General features: G+C 46.2%; 5 protein-coding genes across 9 annotated transcripts; 2 read left to right on the top strand and 3 right to left on the bottom strand.

Annotated features, from left to right (window-relative positions):
* The first annotated feature begins 317 nt into the window (after positions 1-317).
* On the top strand, positions 318-4763 carry LOC6729186 (cellular tumor antigen p53). Of its 5 annotated transcripts, XM_039295994.2 has the most exons (10): positions 318-451; positions 518-820; positions 1202-1285; positions 1356-1392; positions 1455-1481; positions 3279-3588; positions 3653-3899; positions 3965-4359; positions 4420-4486; positions 4518-4763. In XM_039295994.2, exons 1-9 carry the CDS (start codon positions 408-410, stop codon positions 4440-4442), a joined length of 1470 nt encoding a protein of 489 aa, XP_039151928.1. In that variant the 5' UTR covers positions 318-407; the 3' UTR covers positions 4443-4486; positions 4518-4763. The 5 variants fall into 5 exon arrangements, with proteins under 5 accessions (XP_039151928.1, XP_002104507.1, XP_044779420.1 ...); XM_002104471.4 differs by having other exon boundaries at positions 4420-4763; XM_044923485.1 differs by having other exon boundaries at positions 339-451; positions 548-820; positions 4420-4763.
* Positions 933-2849, bottom strand: LOC6729187 (putative gustatory receptor 94a). Its single transcript, XM_002104472.4, has one exon. The coding sequence runs from the start codon at positions 2712-2714 to the stop codon at positions 1500-1502; it is 1215 nt and encodes a 404-aa protein (XP_002104508.1). The 5' UTR covers positions 2715-2849; the 3' UTR covers positions 933-1499.
* Positions 4764-6205: 1442 nt separating the features above from the next.
* LOC6729185 (short-chain dehydrogenase/reductase family 16C member 6) lies at positions 6206-9734 on the top strand. Its single transcript, XM_016174903.3, has 7 exons — positions 6206-6714; positions 8488-8643; positions 8695-8871; positions 8925-8997; positions 9054-9231; positions 9290-9415; positions 9484-9734. Exons 1-7 carry the CDS (start codon positions 6427-6429, stop codon positions 9569-9571), a joined length of 1086 nt encoding a protein of 361 aa, XP_016035832.1. The 5' UTR covers positions 6206-6426; the 3' UTR covers positions 9572-9734.
* Positions 9724-10765, bottom strand: LOC6739764. Its single transcript, XM_002076621.4, has one exon. It carries the CDS (start codon positions 10480-10482, stop codon positions 9724-9726), a length of 759 nt encoding a protein of 252 aa, XP_002076657.2. The 5' UTR covers positions 10483-10765.
* Positions 10766-11695: 930 nt separating this feature from the next.
* Positions 11696-12163, bottom strand: LOC6739762. Its single transcript, XM_002076620.2, has one exon. The coding sequence runs from the start codon at positions 12030-12032 to the stop codon at positions 11757-11759; it is 276 nt and encodes a 91-aa protein (XP_002076656.1). The 5' UTR covers positions 12033-12163; the 3' UTR covers positions 11696-11756.
* Positions 12164-17459: the final 5296 nt, after the last annotated feature.

Here is a 17459-nt window from a genome sequence, read left to right as displayed (position 1 = left end):
TTTTAATTGAAATAGTTTGGCTAAAATTTGGAATTTGACCACTAAATAAAACTTAATTTATTGTAGGAACCGCAAATCGTACGGTACATTGCTAGACCAATCAAAGGACTGTGCAGTGAAACCAATTTGCCGCATACGGCGTGTAATTTGCAAACTAATAAATAGATTGAAGTATTGAAAAACTTTCGAAACAGAAATTCAAACTTGCCGCACTATGGGCATCACTGTTCGTGCGCAGCCAAAGTCTTAATCGATAGCTTATCGATAGCTTATCGATAGCCATGTAAATTATTGAGCTCCATTTAGTCAGCCAATTTCGGGATAGTCGACAACTCTGGAGCACGGCATGTTCTTGCGAACTCAAACGGTAACTGTTAAATAAAGTTTATTTTTGTGAGTGCAACGCCATGAGTCTTCAAAAGTCCGCGTCGTTTAGCTTGACTATTAACCAGTAAGCGGAGATATTGATATTGTATTTCGGATTTACCCAATCAAATAATGATGCACGTTTTCGCAGAAACGCTGCGATTGTTTCGCGTACCAATAGTCGCACAATTTGCGAAGCTTTCAAGGAGTTCATGGAATTTTGGGACATCGGCAACGAAGTTTCTGCAGAGTCACCAGTTCTTGTCTCCAGCGACGGAGCTTCCAACTTGCCACAGAGTGTTGGCAACGAATCCAACGTATTTGGCCACCTGGCTACGCCTGTGAATCCAGCCTCTGGAGGCTGGTTCACGAACAATCTGGAAATTTTGGCCAACAATAATTCTGATGGCAATAACAAATTGAATGCATGCTACACATTCATCAGCCACAAGCGGTGAGCAAATTCAAAACACGCGCTCCAATCGATAAACATGCGCTACTGCGAATGTTCGCGCTGCGTGGCGAATGGCAAAATCCAAATCGTAGGTGGCCTTACGATTCCGTAGTTTTTTTTTTTAGCGAATTTTTAATATTTAGCCTCCTTCCCCAACAAGATCACTTTATCAGATTTAGCCGACCAAGATGTATATATCACAGCCAATGTCGTGGCACAAAGAGAGGTACAGTGCGGCAACAAACTGATGATCGAACAGTAGAAACCATGCATGTAGCAACACGCTTGTACTTGCATCATTCGCGCGGCCAACTTGTTTGTGTTTGTTTATCCAGCCAAGGCGCAGTTTGCCACTAAGTTTTATTTCCATTTACACTTTAGCACTGATTCCGAGGATGACTCCCCCGAGATCGATATCAAGGAGGAGGATATTCAGAAAACGGTGGAAGTATCGGGATCGGAATTGTGAGTACCTGGTTCCGTGGTCACATGTGGTTTTCCTGGTCGCTAACTATTATTGTTTTTATCCATCCAGGAACACGGAACCCATGGCCTTCTTGCAGGGATTAAACGTGAGTTGTGCTTGTAATGTGCAAAGCTATAGCTTACTAACATTTAATATTATTCCCCGCAGTCCGGGAATCTGATGCAGTTCAGCCAGGTGGGTAACATCGATTAGCTATTGCATCTTGAAGCGCTGGGACAGATCGGCCTGCACGAGGATTAGCAGGAAACTGGCCACCGCCGAAAAGACATTGCTGATCAGTCGCATGTCCAGCTCGTACAAGCCCAAGGGCTTAATCTGGTACTTGGTCACCGTGACCAGTAGGGTGAAGCCGTGGACTGCCTGACGGTAGCGGCTGTCCGCATGCTGGAGATTCATCTCCTGGAGAATGACTGCCGATCTTCGGGTGGCCACCAACAGGTGGTTGCACAAATGCGTGAGCAATGTGATCTCCGCCAGCGAGATGGCGAGGAAAACCAGGTTGATCAGCGATCCAAGACCATCGTACGGTTTGCCCATGATGAAGGTGTCCGCTATGGCGTAGTACAGACTGTAGAAGCCCACCGTTATACCGAGCAGGTGGCAGATGAGCGACAGAATCATGGACAAGGACATTGGCGTCAGATACTTTCCCGAATGCACATATATCAACCTATAGCGATACGCCAGCTGGTCCAGTTCATCCGCCAAGGCGCAAAATCGCTGCATGCGGTGGTATCTAGTGTACAACTTTAGCTGGTCCTTCCTCTGCAGCAGATTCACCTCCTGCAGCTGCGCGTCCAGCCGGTTGTTCAGAGCGTACAGCATTTCCTTCACCACCACCATGGCGCCAAAGTAGCAGTTATTGAGAAGATTCGAAATAATCAAGGGAAACAGCCTGTACACGGTCCAGATCAAGCTCATCTCGGGATGCTGCCGCCTCTGTTGCAGTATGAAAGCCACTTCAATTGTCAGAGGAAAAGCCACGGTCTTGACCAGGGCCAAAACGATGGATTTGTACAGCGACCTGCTGTCCAGACGGAATGCTTTTAGGGTAGCGAAGAATGGCACTTTGCTGATCATCTTGGCCACATGGTCACTGATTATCATCTGCGACACATAGTTAATAACAGCCACCGTGATGTTCATATAGCTGTACAGAGTGGTGGCGTCCTTCAGGTTGATCTGACCCTCCTGGTAGTCCTTGTAGATTTGCCGCCCGTAAACCAAGCTGAATGCAATTGCCCACATCGAAGCGAAGGCCAGATATGCCTTTGAGAAGCGGAATCTGTCACGTCGGCCCGGCCGATATCGATTGGCCAGGAGTCCGAAGGCGGTCATAAAGACTATCAGTGTGATCGTCAGGAATTTCACCATACGCCGATGCGCGTAGTCGCTGGTGAAGTCCATTTTTCTCGAACATTTAACACAAACTGTGTGTGCATTTTCCACAGCATTAATATATGCTTAATTGTTTTCCAACTACCCAACTGATGCCATCTAGAGGACCTGTCAAGCAGCCGGACACTATCTGGACACATCGCGAAACGCATGTATTTCACCGGCCGTCCAGAAACCAACTGAGCATGCGTTGTGCTACTACCAGCCACAAACAAAAGAGCATAAGAAGCCTGAGGGAAGCGACATTCCTTGCGTGACTCAGCCGCTGCCTGCAATTTCATAAGAGCGACATGACGTCAAAGTCGCTTCGGGGTTAACTTTCAGTTGGAGAACGGAACAAAACACTCTTATCTAGCCGATTAGCCGGGCACACTCCTTTCCGTCGTCACCGTTTAGCGAGAATTGCAAGCACTTGTGAAAAATAGAATAGAATACAAAACAAATCGCCAGTCCATTTGTAACTCGAGCAAGCTGGAACATGAAGCTCTATCAGCTCTATGAGCGCAAAGTGTGAACCCTTATATGTTAGCGAGTTAAGTTGACATTCAAATAATATCGTGTTTTTGCTTACAGCAATCCGTGCTGCGCGAGATGATGCTGCAGGACATTCAGATCCAGTCGAACACCCTGCCCAAGCTGGAGAATCACAACATCGGAGGATATAGCTTCAGCATGGTTCTGGATGAGAAGCCCAAGTCTCAATGGATGTACTCGATTCCGCTGAACAAGCTCTACATTCGAATGAACAAGGCCTTCAACGTGGACGTTCACTTCAAGTCCAAGATGCCCATTCAGCCGCTTAATCTGCGCGTATTCCTTTGCTTCACCAATGATGTCAGTGCTCCCGTGGTCCGCTGTCAAAATCACCTTAGCATTGAGCCTTGTAAGTGAATATAATAATACAGACCGAGCAGCATTATGTAACTATCATTTGTACAAACCTTTAGTGCCGGCCAATAACGCAAAAATGCGCGAGAGCTTGCTGCGCAGCGAGAATCCCAACAGTGTATATTGTGGAACTGCTCAGGGCAAGGGAATTTCCGAGCGTTTTTCCGTTGTTGTCCCTCTGAACATGAGTCGGTCTGTAACCCGCACTGGGCTCACTCGCCAGACCCTGGCCTTCAAGTTCGTCTGCCAAAACTCGTGTATTGGGCGAAAAGAAACTTCCTTAGTCTTCTGCCTGGAGAAAGCATGGTAAGTTGTCAGCAAAAGTCTAGATGGCTAGATCAAAGCTTAAGCTTGTGTTTTTCATATTGCAGCGGCGATATCGTGGGACAGCATGTTATACATGTCAAAGTATGTACGTGCCCCAAGCGGGATCGCATCCAAGACGAACGCCAGCTCGATAGCAAGAAGCGCAAGTCCGTAGCGGAAGCCACCGATGAGGATGAGCCGGCCAAGGTGCGTCGATGCACTGCTATAAAGACGGAGGACACGGAGAGCAATGATAGCCGCGACTCTGACAACTCCGCCGCAGAGTGGAACGTGTCGCGGACACAGGATGGCGATTACCGTCTGACCATAACGTGCCCCAAAAAGGAATGTCTGCTGCAGAGCATCGAGGGCATGATCAAGGAGGCGGCGGCTGAAGTGCTGCGCAATCCCAACCAAGAGAATCTCCGTCGCCATGCCAACAAATTGCTGAGCCTGAAGAGTAAGCAAGTGAATCGGTTGACAAAGAGATTAAGCTTTACTTACCCAACTTTCCTTTCAGAATCTGCCCACGAGCTGCCATGACTTCTGATCTGGTCAACAATCCCCGAGGTGCAGATACCTTTGAAATATGTTGCATCTGTGGGGTGCACTACATAACTATTAGTCTGTTAAGATTGTATTAGTCCTTGTGCGTAAGGCGTTAAACGGTGATATTCCCCTTTTGGCATCTTCGATGCCCGAAAAGAAAACATTTTTATATTTTTGATAGTATACTGTTGTTAACTGCAGTTCTATGTGACTACGTAACTTATGTCTACCACAGGCACGTATGGAAACAAACATACTCTGTACAAATGAGCCAAAAGTGAATTAATTAAAGAGTTGTCATATTTTGCAAAGATATCCCCGTGGTGTACGCCAATGCCCAGACCCTACTGTACCCCCACCGCGGAGCACATGCTATGTGACATGTGTGGCTTGTGTGCGGTCAATGCACTCGGGATGCAACTCAGCTAGCTAGCTGCTAATATGTCAAAATTGCTGCGCCGCATTTACATACTTTATTTATACCCATATTTGCTGCACGTCTTTGGTTTTAGTTCTATGCTTACAAAAAAAAAAAGATAAAAAAAACAACCTCAAGCTGGGCGCATGCGTTGCGCCAGCGTTGCACATGTGCGAGGATGCAAAAAAGTGCAACAAACACCAGATGTTGACACTGTGCCGCTGCAGCTGCATGCGACTTTAGCTTTTGCCACATGCGGCAGCTAAATGTTTACTCTAGCCCACCGATCGCTGTTCATTGACCTAGGACAGGGGCATTAAGTATGCCCTAATCGTAACGGAATGATAGCCTCTGTGGCCAAAAATCCAGCCCAAGCGGATGCATCCACATCCATTTGGGGTCTGTCCTTCTTCGACCGGCTGCCACTTCCACTACCAGTTTGGCACCACGAAAATGGGTCGACCAAAGCGCTCAAAACCCAGCGGAGCAACTCACTCAATGCTCGTTCGACGAGCGCCCAGAAAAGTGGTTTCGGATACGAGCTGAGTTCGAGAGACCTTTCTCCACTGTGAACAAATATAAACTAAAGTTGTGCTCATACATGCAGTTTTTTGTAACAGCATAATAAAGTGAACAAATATAAATGTAATACTTAAACCTTAATGAACAAATATGAATATATCATAATTTGTTTAGTTATTCATTCTGATAAGAAAAGTTGTAAAAATTTAATCCACTAAAATAAGATATCACCCACTTCTCAGAATGAGCACAGCTTTATACAGCTTAGTACCTTAGTACCCATTTTTCTCAGTGCACTTTGCTTCAGCGATGCAATCGCCTTAGAAGCCCAATTAAATACGTTTCTTTGATTGGCGGGTGCCAAAAGGTTGACAATTCGAAAGTGGCGCACAGTGGGTGGGAGTGACTCATAATTTACATAATTATTTCGGGAAGATTTTAAAACTCATATAATATCAAGCAGTTGTTTATCATTTTTAGCTGGCAGATACCCCATCTTTACGGACCAGATAAAGGGAAAGCAAACACGGCAGGGCTCTTATCGCCACCGATCTTCATCCGCAGTTCCCACTGTGCGCGTGGGGAAAACAATATGGCCCGAACCTATAAAACGAAAAAAAAAAAAAACGAAACAACCACAGAAAGCCGGGCTAAGACGTCAGGTGAAACGCAGTAGCTTCACTCGCGACTCCGCGCTTCCACTCAAAGGTGCTACCCGCTGCCCACTCAAATCTGCAGCTCGTAGATACGAAAACCAGATAGCGTCGAGCGGCTGGCGATCTTCACTCAATGGGGGAAATACTGCTATAGAGTCGAAAGCTTGTACACGTAGTTTGGCATTCGCAGTCGCTTGTTGGCGTTTTTAGTCTGCTGCCTGATCTTCGACGCGCTGCAGCTGTTTTGGAGTCGCCGCGAGTGCCATATATCTGCTTTGACCGCGAAAATTTCTGGGCTAAAAACAGAGATATTTGAGATATAGATACATATATACACATATCGCATATTAGCCAATTGTGAGTGCAAGCCAAGCTGTGAGTGATGGTGGAGACGGCAACGACAACGACCATAACCCGCACCACCACCGCCGTTCCGGCTGGTGCAGTAACGGTAACTGGACCCACTGCCTCGGCCACGCCCACCGCGACACAGGCGGCCGCGCAGGCGCATCGCAACGATGAGACCACCCGGGCCATCTTCAATCTGAAAGTCATCGTCTTTCTGCTCCTCCTGCCGCTGGTCCTGCTGGCCGTCTTTCTCAAGCACCTGTTGGATTACCTATTCGCGCTGGGACTCAAGGAGAAGGATGTCAGTGGCAAGGTGGCACTGGTGAGTTGCATTCGAGTGCCCAATTGGGGCTAACAAATGGCTGCAATGAGCGTCTGGCAAATGAGCCATTAATAAGGCTAGTCAGATGCACATCAGACATGGATGCACTTAGAAAATGCAGTCTATCTATCTCGGTTTTTAGATACATTTCTGGGTATCAAATCAGGTTCAGATACTTCCTAAAGAAATTGGTAATGCCATACTTTGGATAGCTGGCATCGTGTGAATTTGTTTTCCCTGTATCCGCTTCTAAGCGATCTTGCATCTGGTGACTACTTAGCCAACCAGAAACGTCACGCACTTTCCTTTTCCAGTGGCTGCCTCCGGTTTCCACCACGCCCACCTTTGGCTCACCCACCTTTTCCCCTTTCCCGCTTTTCTTTTCTTTTTATTTCTCCTCTTTTTTTTGATGTCACTGCCATTAGGGTGCGGTCGATCGCTTAGTACTGTGTTATTAATGTAAATATTTATGCGTTTGGTGCTCAGCCTGGTTAGTTGTTGGCCAATTGTTTAGTTGTGTCCACAGAGTCGAGTCTTTGGTGCCACGGTCAGCTAATGTGACATAATTCCGCTGCAATCAAAGTGAATCTCCAGCTGTTATGGTATCCATAACATACCATATCGCGCTCCAATAATCACATTTGCATCTTGGGGCGTCGAATTATGGAGAAGTCAATTGCCAATGGGCGCCAATGCCAGTGGACAAGGTCAAGTGATGATGCCGCTGGCGATGCTCCACATCGTAAAGAACCTGATCGAATTTGGAACCCATTAGCATGCTTTTCAGGCGTTTTTATCGTGGGCGTGTGCCGGCCATAAGCGTCTCACGTAGCGCATTAATGATTCACAGCGGCCCGACCTATTGTTTTAGTCTCAGCTTTTTTCGATCGTTCCCTCAGATATCGTTTTCTCAGATACAGATACACATACAGATAGATTTTTGTTGTGGTTGCACAGTGGTATTTTCGGGTGGCAGGGACTGGAGAATTCCCATGCCAACTGTTAGCAGCAACTTAATTATAAGATCGACTTTCGTTGATAAGTTCTATTGACATCATGGTTGCGGAATTCGAGTTATTTCAGCTCAAAAAGACCCCCCTTTTCGACTCCACTGGCCGCCAACTGCAAACTGGTTTTGCGTGTGTCGCTATATTTATTCCCAAGATGAACGGAAAGAGCGCAAAAATGCAAACCTCAGGAAGTTCACTTTTGTTTTCAGTCCGGCAGCGAACACGCTCTCTGATGTTTGTAAACAACAACAGAGTGCAGAAGTTCCGAAGGGGCCAAAGTATCTGCAAGTGGTTAGTGTGCCGGGTATCTCTCAGATGCGTAGATAAAACTCAACTACTGTTGCCGCTGTTAATTTGCATATGATATTGAAATTCTTCGGCTGTTCTATAATCACAACAACTGCGCATTTGTTATTGTTTTCCCCATTGCTAGTCGCTAACGTGACAAACTATGAATTGAACCCATTCCGGCTTACATTTCGATTCACCCAACTACCGCACACCCAAAACGGCGGCTGAGGTCACCCAGTGCGCTTCAATTACGGTCAAAAGTCACTCAATTGTGCCCCAGAGGGTCGGCCCACCGAGCGTATGAGTAATGCCATTCATAAGTCCCCGCTGCTGCTGCTCACATAATTGTCCGTAAATGAGGTTTTTGTTCAATGCGAAGTCACATTAGCTCGAGTTGATTGTTTGCAAATTAAGCTAATTAATTTACTTGAGTATACGAGTGTAATGTGAGTAACCTGTGATTTAAACCCAGGTGACCGGCGGAGGCAGCGGCCTGGGTCGCGAGATCTGCTTGGAACTGGCGCGGCGCGGCTGCAAGCTGGCCGTCGTGGATGTCAACTCCAAGGGATGTTACGAAACGGTGGAGCTGCTCTCCAAGATTCCACGCTGCGTGGCCAAGGCCTACAAGGTGAGTTCACTAGGTTACTCAATGGTTAGATAACAAGAATCTTTATTCCAGAACGACGTGTCATCGCCTCGCGAGCTTCAACTGATGGCCGCCAAGGTGGAGAAGGAACTGGGTCCCGTGGACATTCTGGTCAACAATGCCTCCCTCATGCCCATGACTTCAACACCCAATCTGAAGAGCGATGAAATCGACACCATACTACAGCTCAACCTGGGCTCCTATATAATGGTGAGTGTGTGCTTCTCAAAATAGGACAAAGATAAAACTTCTTGATTTTGCAGACCACCAAGGAGTTCCTGCCGAAGATGATAACCCGCAAGTCTGGTCACCTGGTGGCAGTGAATGCCTTGGCGGGTAAGTTTACTTTGCTAAACAAAGTCCGTACCACTTCATTGATACCTCTCCATTAGGTCTAGTTCCTCTGCCAGGAGCGGGCATCTACACTGCTACCAAATACGGAATCGAGGGCTTCATGGAATCCCTGCGTGCTGAGCTGCGTTTGTCTGACTGTGACTACGTTCGCACCACGGTGGCCAATGCCTATCTGATGAGGACCAGCGGAGATCTTCCACTGCTCAGTGATGCGGGGTAAGATTGGTTTATAGTCCAGCCAGATCACTTGGTCTCATGTGCCTACTCCATTTAGCATTGCCAAGAGCTATCCCGGACTGCCCACACCATATGTGGCCGAGAAGATTGTCAAGGGCGTGCTGCTGAACGAGCGCATGGTGTACGTGCCAAAAATATTCGCACTCAGTGTATGGCTGCTCAGGTGAGAATTGAATTAGCCCAGGTAACCAGCGATTATTGCTAACGATTATTGTTGTCGCCTTGGTTTAGACTGTTGCCCACCAAGTGGCAGGATTACATGCTGCTCCGCTTCTACCACTTCGATGTGCGCAGCTCCCACCTGTTTTACTGGAAGTAGGGCACAGGAGGAGGAGCAACATCCCCACCCAGAAGCATTTACTCCTGTTTGTTTCCCAATTGCAGTTCTTAATTCAACTGTTGCTTACGCTAGGTGTACATGTTTAGCTATTTATACGAATCTTTAACTTAAATTAAATCTATATCCTAACATTAGAAATACGTGTGGTTGGCGTTTCCTATTCTATTTCGTATAAGCCGAAGCTTCTCGGAGTAGCACATCCTCTCGGACTGCTGGACGCAGGACCTCCGTTCGTAGTGCCAAGTGTAGTTCAAAGGACATCGATGGATGAGCTTGGAGCCACTGGAGCAGTAGTAGAAGTAGGCGCAGTTACGTGGATGTGGCATAAAGCCATAGACTCCCTCCTGGCAGTTGATGATATTCTCTCGCGATTGCATTCGATTGCAGGACACTAGATGAGCAGGAGTACAGGCCTTGGCCAGTCCAGCACCCTCGTAGCAGACCATATAAGGATAGCAGGGACCGGCATTGGGTAAAAGTCGCAGGGTAATCGCCAATGGTTCCGTTTTCTGAGCTGGCTTCTTGACCATCGAAGGGGATTTGGTAGTGTTCTCTGCGGGATCCCGGCATCTAGTCACCAACTTTCGATCCAAACAGCGTTCCAACTTTTCGTCGTAGTAGTGACCATCCAAGCACTCGGCCTCAAAGGATCCTGGACCGGCACAGTATATGTATTTGGAGCAATTACTCGAGCTGGCCACATAAACTCCCAATTGTGGGGCACTGGCACACTCCTCAAAATCCAGGCCACTAGTTCGGTGACCCAGCAAGGTCACCAAAATAACTGTTAAGAAGGTTACAGCTCTCATTTCTTTTTTCAAACGACCGTAATATCGGGATGACTTCTGTAGACTGACTTCATCGATGATGGGTTGAATATATTTTTGCATGTGCGCCAACTGATAAAGAAGACAAGTTATTCCATCGATTACTATGCTGGTTATCGTCTCGTAGATACCGCTAATGAGCACATGGGAGTAGCTGCCACGCCCACTCTGGCTGCATTTTCATAGCATACTTCGCAGCAGCAAAGCAACCGAGTATTTAATGATACCACACCGCAGCATAATGCTCGACTGGGCGCCGGTTCAATAAAAATTGAAAATGCACTCAATTCGCAATTAAGTGTCGCCACTTCCGCACGGACAAGCGGACGGACAAACGGACGGACGGATGGATGGTCGGCGAACGATACCATTCAGGCCATTCATTCAATCCATTCAACGCAGTCATCCTCATTATTATTTCCATCGTCATCGTGGTCGTGGCTTGTCGGAGTTAAGCGACGGCCATCGATTTAATATCCGATGAGATATTCATAACTTGCAATTAGGTTTGGTGGCACTGCGCTTTACGTAAATGATTGCGAGGCAGATTAATGAAGAATTACCAGGGCAAATGGCTGGGATCTGTGGGCATTATCCATGCTACCCCATGTGCCACTTCCATTACCATAATGTGCAATGTGCCAATTGGGCTCAAATTAAAAGTTTTATTAATTGTCAATTAAACGCTGTCGAGTGCCAGCTGGCCCAGCGGCAGCTTTGTGGCATAATTTTCGGCTCAATCCGCATATCTGATTAACAGGTTATACCGCGCCCAGTCTACATATTCCATGCACCAGATGCCGCGGTGCACAGACAACAAGAAGCAAAAGAAAGGACCCCATATGGTGCCGACGGCTCAAGTGATTAAGTGCACGACGAGATCTTCAAATGCAGTGCAACATGTGCACAAATACAAAACACACACTCACACACACACACGCACATTGAATATGTAAATTCTAATTAAGATTGTGGAGGAGACCCCCAGCACCTTGATTCCTCTGCTCAAAGCGCATTGCGCATGCGCAGCCCCGCATCCGAGGATCCATAAAAATAGCTCACTAATTATTTGTGTGCTAGGGTTACAGTTCTCATAAAAAACAAACAAACTGTCGGGCGTTTTATGGATCTTCTGCCTCAATGGCCTCAATGCCCCCGCGAAGTTTTCCATCGATCCCCATTCGTTCCGAAACAGAAGAGCTGCCACCAATCGCTTTTCAATTCCTATGAGCAACTGATCATCAATTGGTTTCCATATAAAAATAAAATACATTTATTTCTACGCATCAGAATGGGCTTCATTTATTATTTAAATTTATTGCAAACCGGTTGCCAGCCTACGACCTGGTATCCGAATCTCCGCATCCATCCTGCGGACCTTGTGCCGGCAATTCCGGTCTGATCATCCTCCGAACCTCGACCAGAACCCGGTCCGTTCGAGCCTCCAGGTTGTCAAGGGCGGTGTTCAGGGCATCCAAGCTGGAATTCACTCTGCCCATCATACGCTCCGAGTTGTTGGTCAGCTCGCTGAGGTAATAAAAGTTGATGGCCTGGCGACTTTCCATCAAAATACTGTCCAGCTCCCGCTGCAGCTGCTCATTGGCGTTATCCATCAGGGCTTCAAGGGTAGGAAAAAAAACTTTCAATTGAAATTTAAAAATTGTTTCATCTAAATCATAGCCAAAGTGGTTTTGGGATTCGAAGTGTAAAGCAAATTTGACTTGGTTTGTTTTGCTATCGAACATAATTAAAGTTGCTTACCAAAAACCGATTTAATTTAATTGAAATTGCAGCTAACTGGCTTTGGGTACTTTTGCTTTTAACGCAAAACGTGAAATATTAAGTATATTTTATTTAAGCGATGGCACCTGTAAATTGAGATTTAAGGGGTATATTAAATGGGTGAAATTGATGATTTTTTTATGAAACGTTTTTTAAAGTATCTTGCTTAAACAAATGATAGTAAGTTGCTAGCCATTTTATTAGCTTTATTTTATTTATTTATTTTTTATTTATATTTTATTTATTATTTTTTGAAAATTTTTGGGCCCAGGGCACCTGAAAGTCCACTCTTATTTTTTTAACAATTGTTTGTTTTGCTTTGTTTGTAATTGGCGAGCTATTACAAGAGCTACACTCGTTCATTTCATTAAACCCATTTACAAAATGGCTTTGTCCATTATTTATACATATCAATTATAAATTTGTGCGCTGCGACTGCAATATTCATATTCACTTGTCAAAATGTCAACTCAAAATAGAATATTTATGCATTTTTATGTGTGCATATCGGTCCGTGATTTGTTTGTTTTACGCTCTCTTTTCGAGAACTCTTTGTTGGCATTCAGGATTGGGTTGAAGTAAAAAACAAAAAAGTAAAAAAAAAAACAGCAGAAAAGAGGAGAAAATGACAATTCAGCCTATAAATACGCGGCGGCAACCGAAGTTGAAATCAATTTTTTTGGCCCCATACTGCGGTGGTCGCGTTCCCCCCATCCCCCATTTTGGTACTAAAAATTGGAGTGGGCTCCACCGAATGCGGTGCCACTATTTAGTTAGCCGCAGAACAAGGTGCCTCAATTTATTTTTAATTGAATGCAAATTGAAAGCCAATCGGCCGGCTGATGGATGTGGTTGCTTGTCCAATGATGCGTTCATTTTTTTGGCTATTAAGAGGATAGACTGCTCCTTTCGGTTTTCCCCATTTGTTTCATCTGCTGGCTTACGCATTTTCACTTAATGAATTTTCATTCAAAGTGACTGCTGCAAGGATGTGTCGTCCTGGCTGTGAAGTGAACTTCCTGCCACACTCACTGGCCATTAACCAACCGACCTGCTGCTGGCCAAACTGGCCAAAAAGTATGCCTCTGTTGACGTTTTCTTTGTGGTTGGCTAAAATCTGTTATTATTGCCATTAAGCAGGCTTTTGTTGTCATCTCTCCGGCCTGCACACATACGCATATGCATACACATACATACATGCATATGCATTTGTGCATTTACCCTGCCGATATCCTTCAGCTCGAGTGCCTTGCCTTGTTGCCTGGATTTTGCTGGTCTTTTCCGGGTTAACTTGGATCTGTTCTTGAGGTTGTTATCGCTTGGTTATTGAATTTTCCGCACACACTTTACGAGCTCTAAATCTAAACGGCTCAACTTGTTGCCTCCGCCGCCCAGTTTGAATACGTTTTTGTTACTCTGCTCGTCGTCATTAGTTGAAAAGCGCTCTTGGTTTGCCTCGTTTGTTTGCCGAAAAGTCTCATTGTTGCCACGTCTTTGGCTACGGCTTCTGGTTCTGTTGTTGCATTACGCAGCCTGTTGTTGTCATCAGGTTGCATTTGCGTTTTACACTGTTTTGCTGCAAATAAAGGCATATAATTTATGTGTGTGTTAGTAGTCCTGGTCGTTGTGCAACGTTGAATGTCCTTACCGAGCTTATATCCGAGCGGAGAATACTAAGTGAGCTGCAGCTCCATTGTGGTCCATGAACTTTGTCACGGTGTGTGTAGCCGGTTCCCTGGCTGCCGCCACTGGTTGTGGCCATCCTGGCCGAAGGACACTGCTTTGGAGGCGATTGCTCAGGCAGGACATGTGTGCCCCGCATCGCTGCCCGTTATTGTTTTCCAACTTTTCACTTTGGTTATGAGATGTCCGAGCGCCGCAGTCAGTTGCACGCTCGCCTCCATCAGCGTCGTCTCCATTCTCCATGCCGCTGACCACAGTGGACAACGTGGACTTTTTGGCCAAGCTGGTCGTGTTCGTGCCCCGAGTGGCATGCACGGCAAGAAACTATAGGGCAAGATTCAAAAAATGATTATAGAAGAAAGCAAACTGGAACAAGTGAATGAAGCCTTACTTATTCTAGCAATCTATCTACAAGATACATATATTATAACAAATAACAGAACATAAATTGCAAAGTTTAAATCCTTTTAACTCAATATTTTCTTAAGCACAAATCTTGACGTGCATGCAATTCATCATAGTAATGCCTACTTTTTTTCCACAGTGGAAGGACGTGTGTGCTGGTGAGTGCTGTTATGCTTATATCCTGCGGCTTAAGCATTTGTTGTTTTACAACGTTTCAGTCTGTTTGCCAAGTAAATAAAAGCTGTTAACTAGTTTTCACACACCGAAGCCGAAAAGGTGGCGGCGGGCGCTTGGAATCGCATCGGATTGGGTTGGGATGGGATGGGATTACATGGCTGGGTTTTCCGAGACGAGCTGCAACACGTGCTGGCCAGTTTTTTGCTCGGCTCGTCCTGTTTCACTTCCTGTGCCATTCTAAATGCTTTTGTGCGTAACACTCGTGTATGAGCAATTATTTAATGCCGTCCGCTTGTCATTGTTGTCTTTGGGGCCCAGAGTGTTGCCTTTGTCTTGGCCCGAACAGTAGTGGTGGTACCAGTGGTACTGGTACTGCTAGTGGCAGTGGGCCAAGTCAGCTGCAGCCGAGTTGTCTTTGCCGTGTCTGCCCCTTTTGTGTCGCTCATTTATTTGTGTTTATCCTTTCGCTTTTAATTGCGGCTCCGTCCTGCTCCTGCTCCTGCTCCTGCAGGATCCTCCTGCCACCGCCGCCGCCCTTTGTGTAATTACAAGTGCTTGTTGTGTAAATAATAGCGTTAGCTGCCCGGGCCGAGGACCATCGTTGACGCATCGTTTGCATGCTCAGTTAATGCCGTGCATCAGGACATCCTCTATTGTCCCTATGCCACCATTCCCACCGTCTGCGTCGTATTTATCTGCTGCTGCCTCTGTCTGTGGCACGCAAAATTAATTACGAGAATTAAGCAGCGCAACGCCCGATCTGCCGGCATTGACACAGGTGTTTTGGCCGCCCGCCGTAACGTATTTTCCTTAGATAATTCCCACACAGCTCGACAGCCATGTGCTGCACCTTGAACTCGAACTTAGACTAGGGGAAAGGCTGCTGCACGGCGGAAAATTCAAAGTACTCGAAGCAAGTCAAAGATGGGAGAACTACTACAATCCTAGATACCATTTTAGCTTCATAACATCCATTTTTTCCGTGTGAAAACCCGAGGACTTCTGGAGGCGGGACATTAATTCATTCACCTAGAGACACTTACATGTGGTGCCCATTAGCCGACTGCCACGCCCCCGTGAAGGGCGAAAGGCAAATGCCAGCGAGCCATGCGACGCCAAAAATTTCCATTTCGTTGCTTGAACCGTGCATAAATATGTCAATAGGGATTATCCCATCCAGGGCGGCAATAAAATCTTCGGGAGCTATAAAAAAAGAATGGAAAATCAAAATGGGGCAAAGGAAAACCTCAGCTAAACAAACAGCGGCTGCGGCAGCGGGAGCTGCAACTTGATTATCCTGGCAACCTGCCGCGCATTCTACCCGCCGCTGAATTATGACATTCGACTGTCAGTGGTGGGTTCAAGTGGATTTGGGTTGGAAGGCAACCATGTTGCTTGGCTGCTCCTGGCAGGCGTGAGAATGCGTTATCCTTGCACCTAAACAAACACATTCTCGAGGCAGCATCCTGATGCGGTAGCTCCTCGAATCCTGGCCGAGGTGTCATGTTGCAGAATGTTTTCGATCCTACGGATTCTTGCGCATTACACGACCGGCTAATTTATTTACTTTACGGCCCGCGGTGCACTTGTTGCATTGCTGTACTAAACTAGAACACATGTTGCAAGGATCATAATCGAAATGGCCTGTTATCCGTGTCTCATTATGTCCTGCACTTGCTGCTGTTTCAGCTCTCGCAGTAGCACTTCAGATTGGTGTTGACAGCCGCGCTGAGAAATTGCCTCGCCCTGCTCCCTTTCCACCCTTTTTGTGTTTTTTTTTTTGGTTTTTAATTTTTTTTGGTTCCTTACAAGAGTCCTAAGCTCTGAGTGGCCGACATGCTAATGTGAAATATTACAAAACTAATGGAAAAAACGGAGAGCCATGCCATCGAGATTAACGCGTTTGAGTACTCAAAATCCTCTCGACACTTTTCACTTTCCTCCGCCAGCTGCGGCCGCCTCTCATTCCCTCATTCCGGGCATCTCATTGCGTTTCCATCCTGCCAGCGGCTCATCCTTTGCCGTGGGAAACTTCGGTGCACAGGTTTAACCACCACTAATCCTTTACCTTAAGCACTTTGCTTCATTTTTTGTGCTACATCTCGCTCCACCGAGCAGTCAATTGAGATGATTTCTTCTCGAATTTAGCTATTTTTCAAGGTAATCAACTGAACTAATTGAATATTTTTATTTATTAAAAAAAAAAATATAAAATATGTAGTATATTTAAGGTGTAATATAAAGTACAAGCATTTAAGGATTGCTTAAACATAGATTATAGTAATAACATATATATAGTACCAATGCAAAAATAGAACATATAAGTTTTAAGCATATTGAACTGCAATATTTTCAATATAATGTCAAACTTGTCTATTTTTTTTTTGGATCACCAAGTTGGGCAGCACTAACCGATCCTTCGCTCCACCGCCGGTGTTTTCTGAGTACCCTTTGAGCTGGAGCTGAAGTGTTGTTGGCGGGACAGCGTTGAGTGGCACGGAGTTTTGACAATTAAGGGGCTCGCAGCGGGACGCTCAAGTATCGCTATCTTTATAGCTTGCCACCGCAGATAGGGATGGCAAATGGAAAGGAGGAGGCAGCCAGTGCCATGTGCTCCTCCAGCTCCTGCTGCTGCTGCTGCTCCTGCTCCGGCTCCACCAAATACGCAGACGCCTCGCCCATAAATCATCGCAGTCCAATAGCCGCAAAAAAGTCGCATGCAAAGCGCGGCGGCACCACGTGCACAAAGTGTGACCCGATTTTGGCAACATCCATCCGAGGGCGAGTGCTGCGCTTAAATAAATACAAAATTGCATCACGTGCAGCGGAGTAAAGTAAAAAAATAAGAAGCAAGTCCACAGCCAAGAAGTAGGATTCGTAATTGCGCCAAAATGCGCATGGAAATGAAGCCAAGGAGGCATTCCAGGCCACATACATATGTGTGTATGTGTGTGTGTGTGTGGCCAGGAGGATGGGGTGCCGGTTTTTGGGTT

The sequence above is a fragment of the Drosophila simulans genome, chromosome 3R, assembly GCF_016746395.2.
Source record: "Drosophila simulans strain w501 chromosome 3R, Prin_Dsim_3.1, whole genome shotgun sequence".
Taxonomy (NCBI): Eukaryota; Metazoa; Arthropoda; class Insecta; order Diptera; family Drosophilidae; genus Drosophila; species Drosophila simulans.
This window is presented reverse-complemented; position numbering and strand designations above follow the sequence as displayed.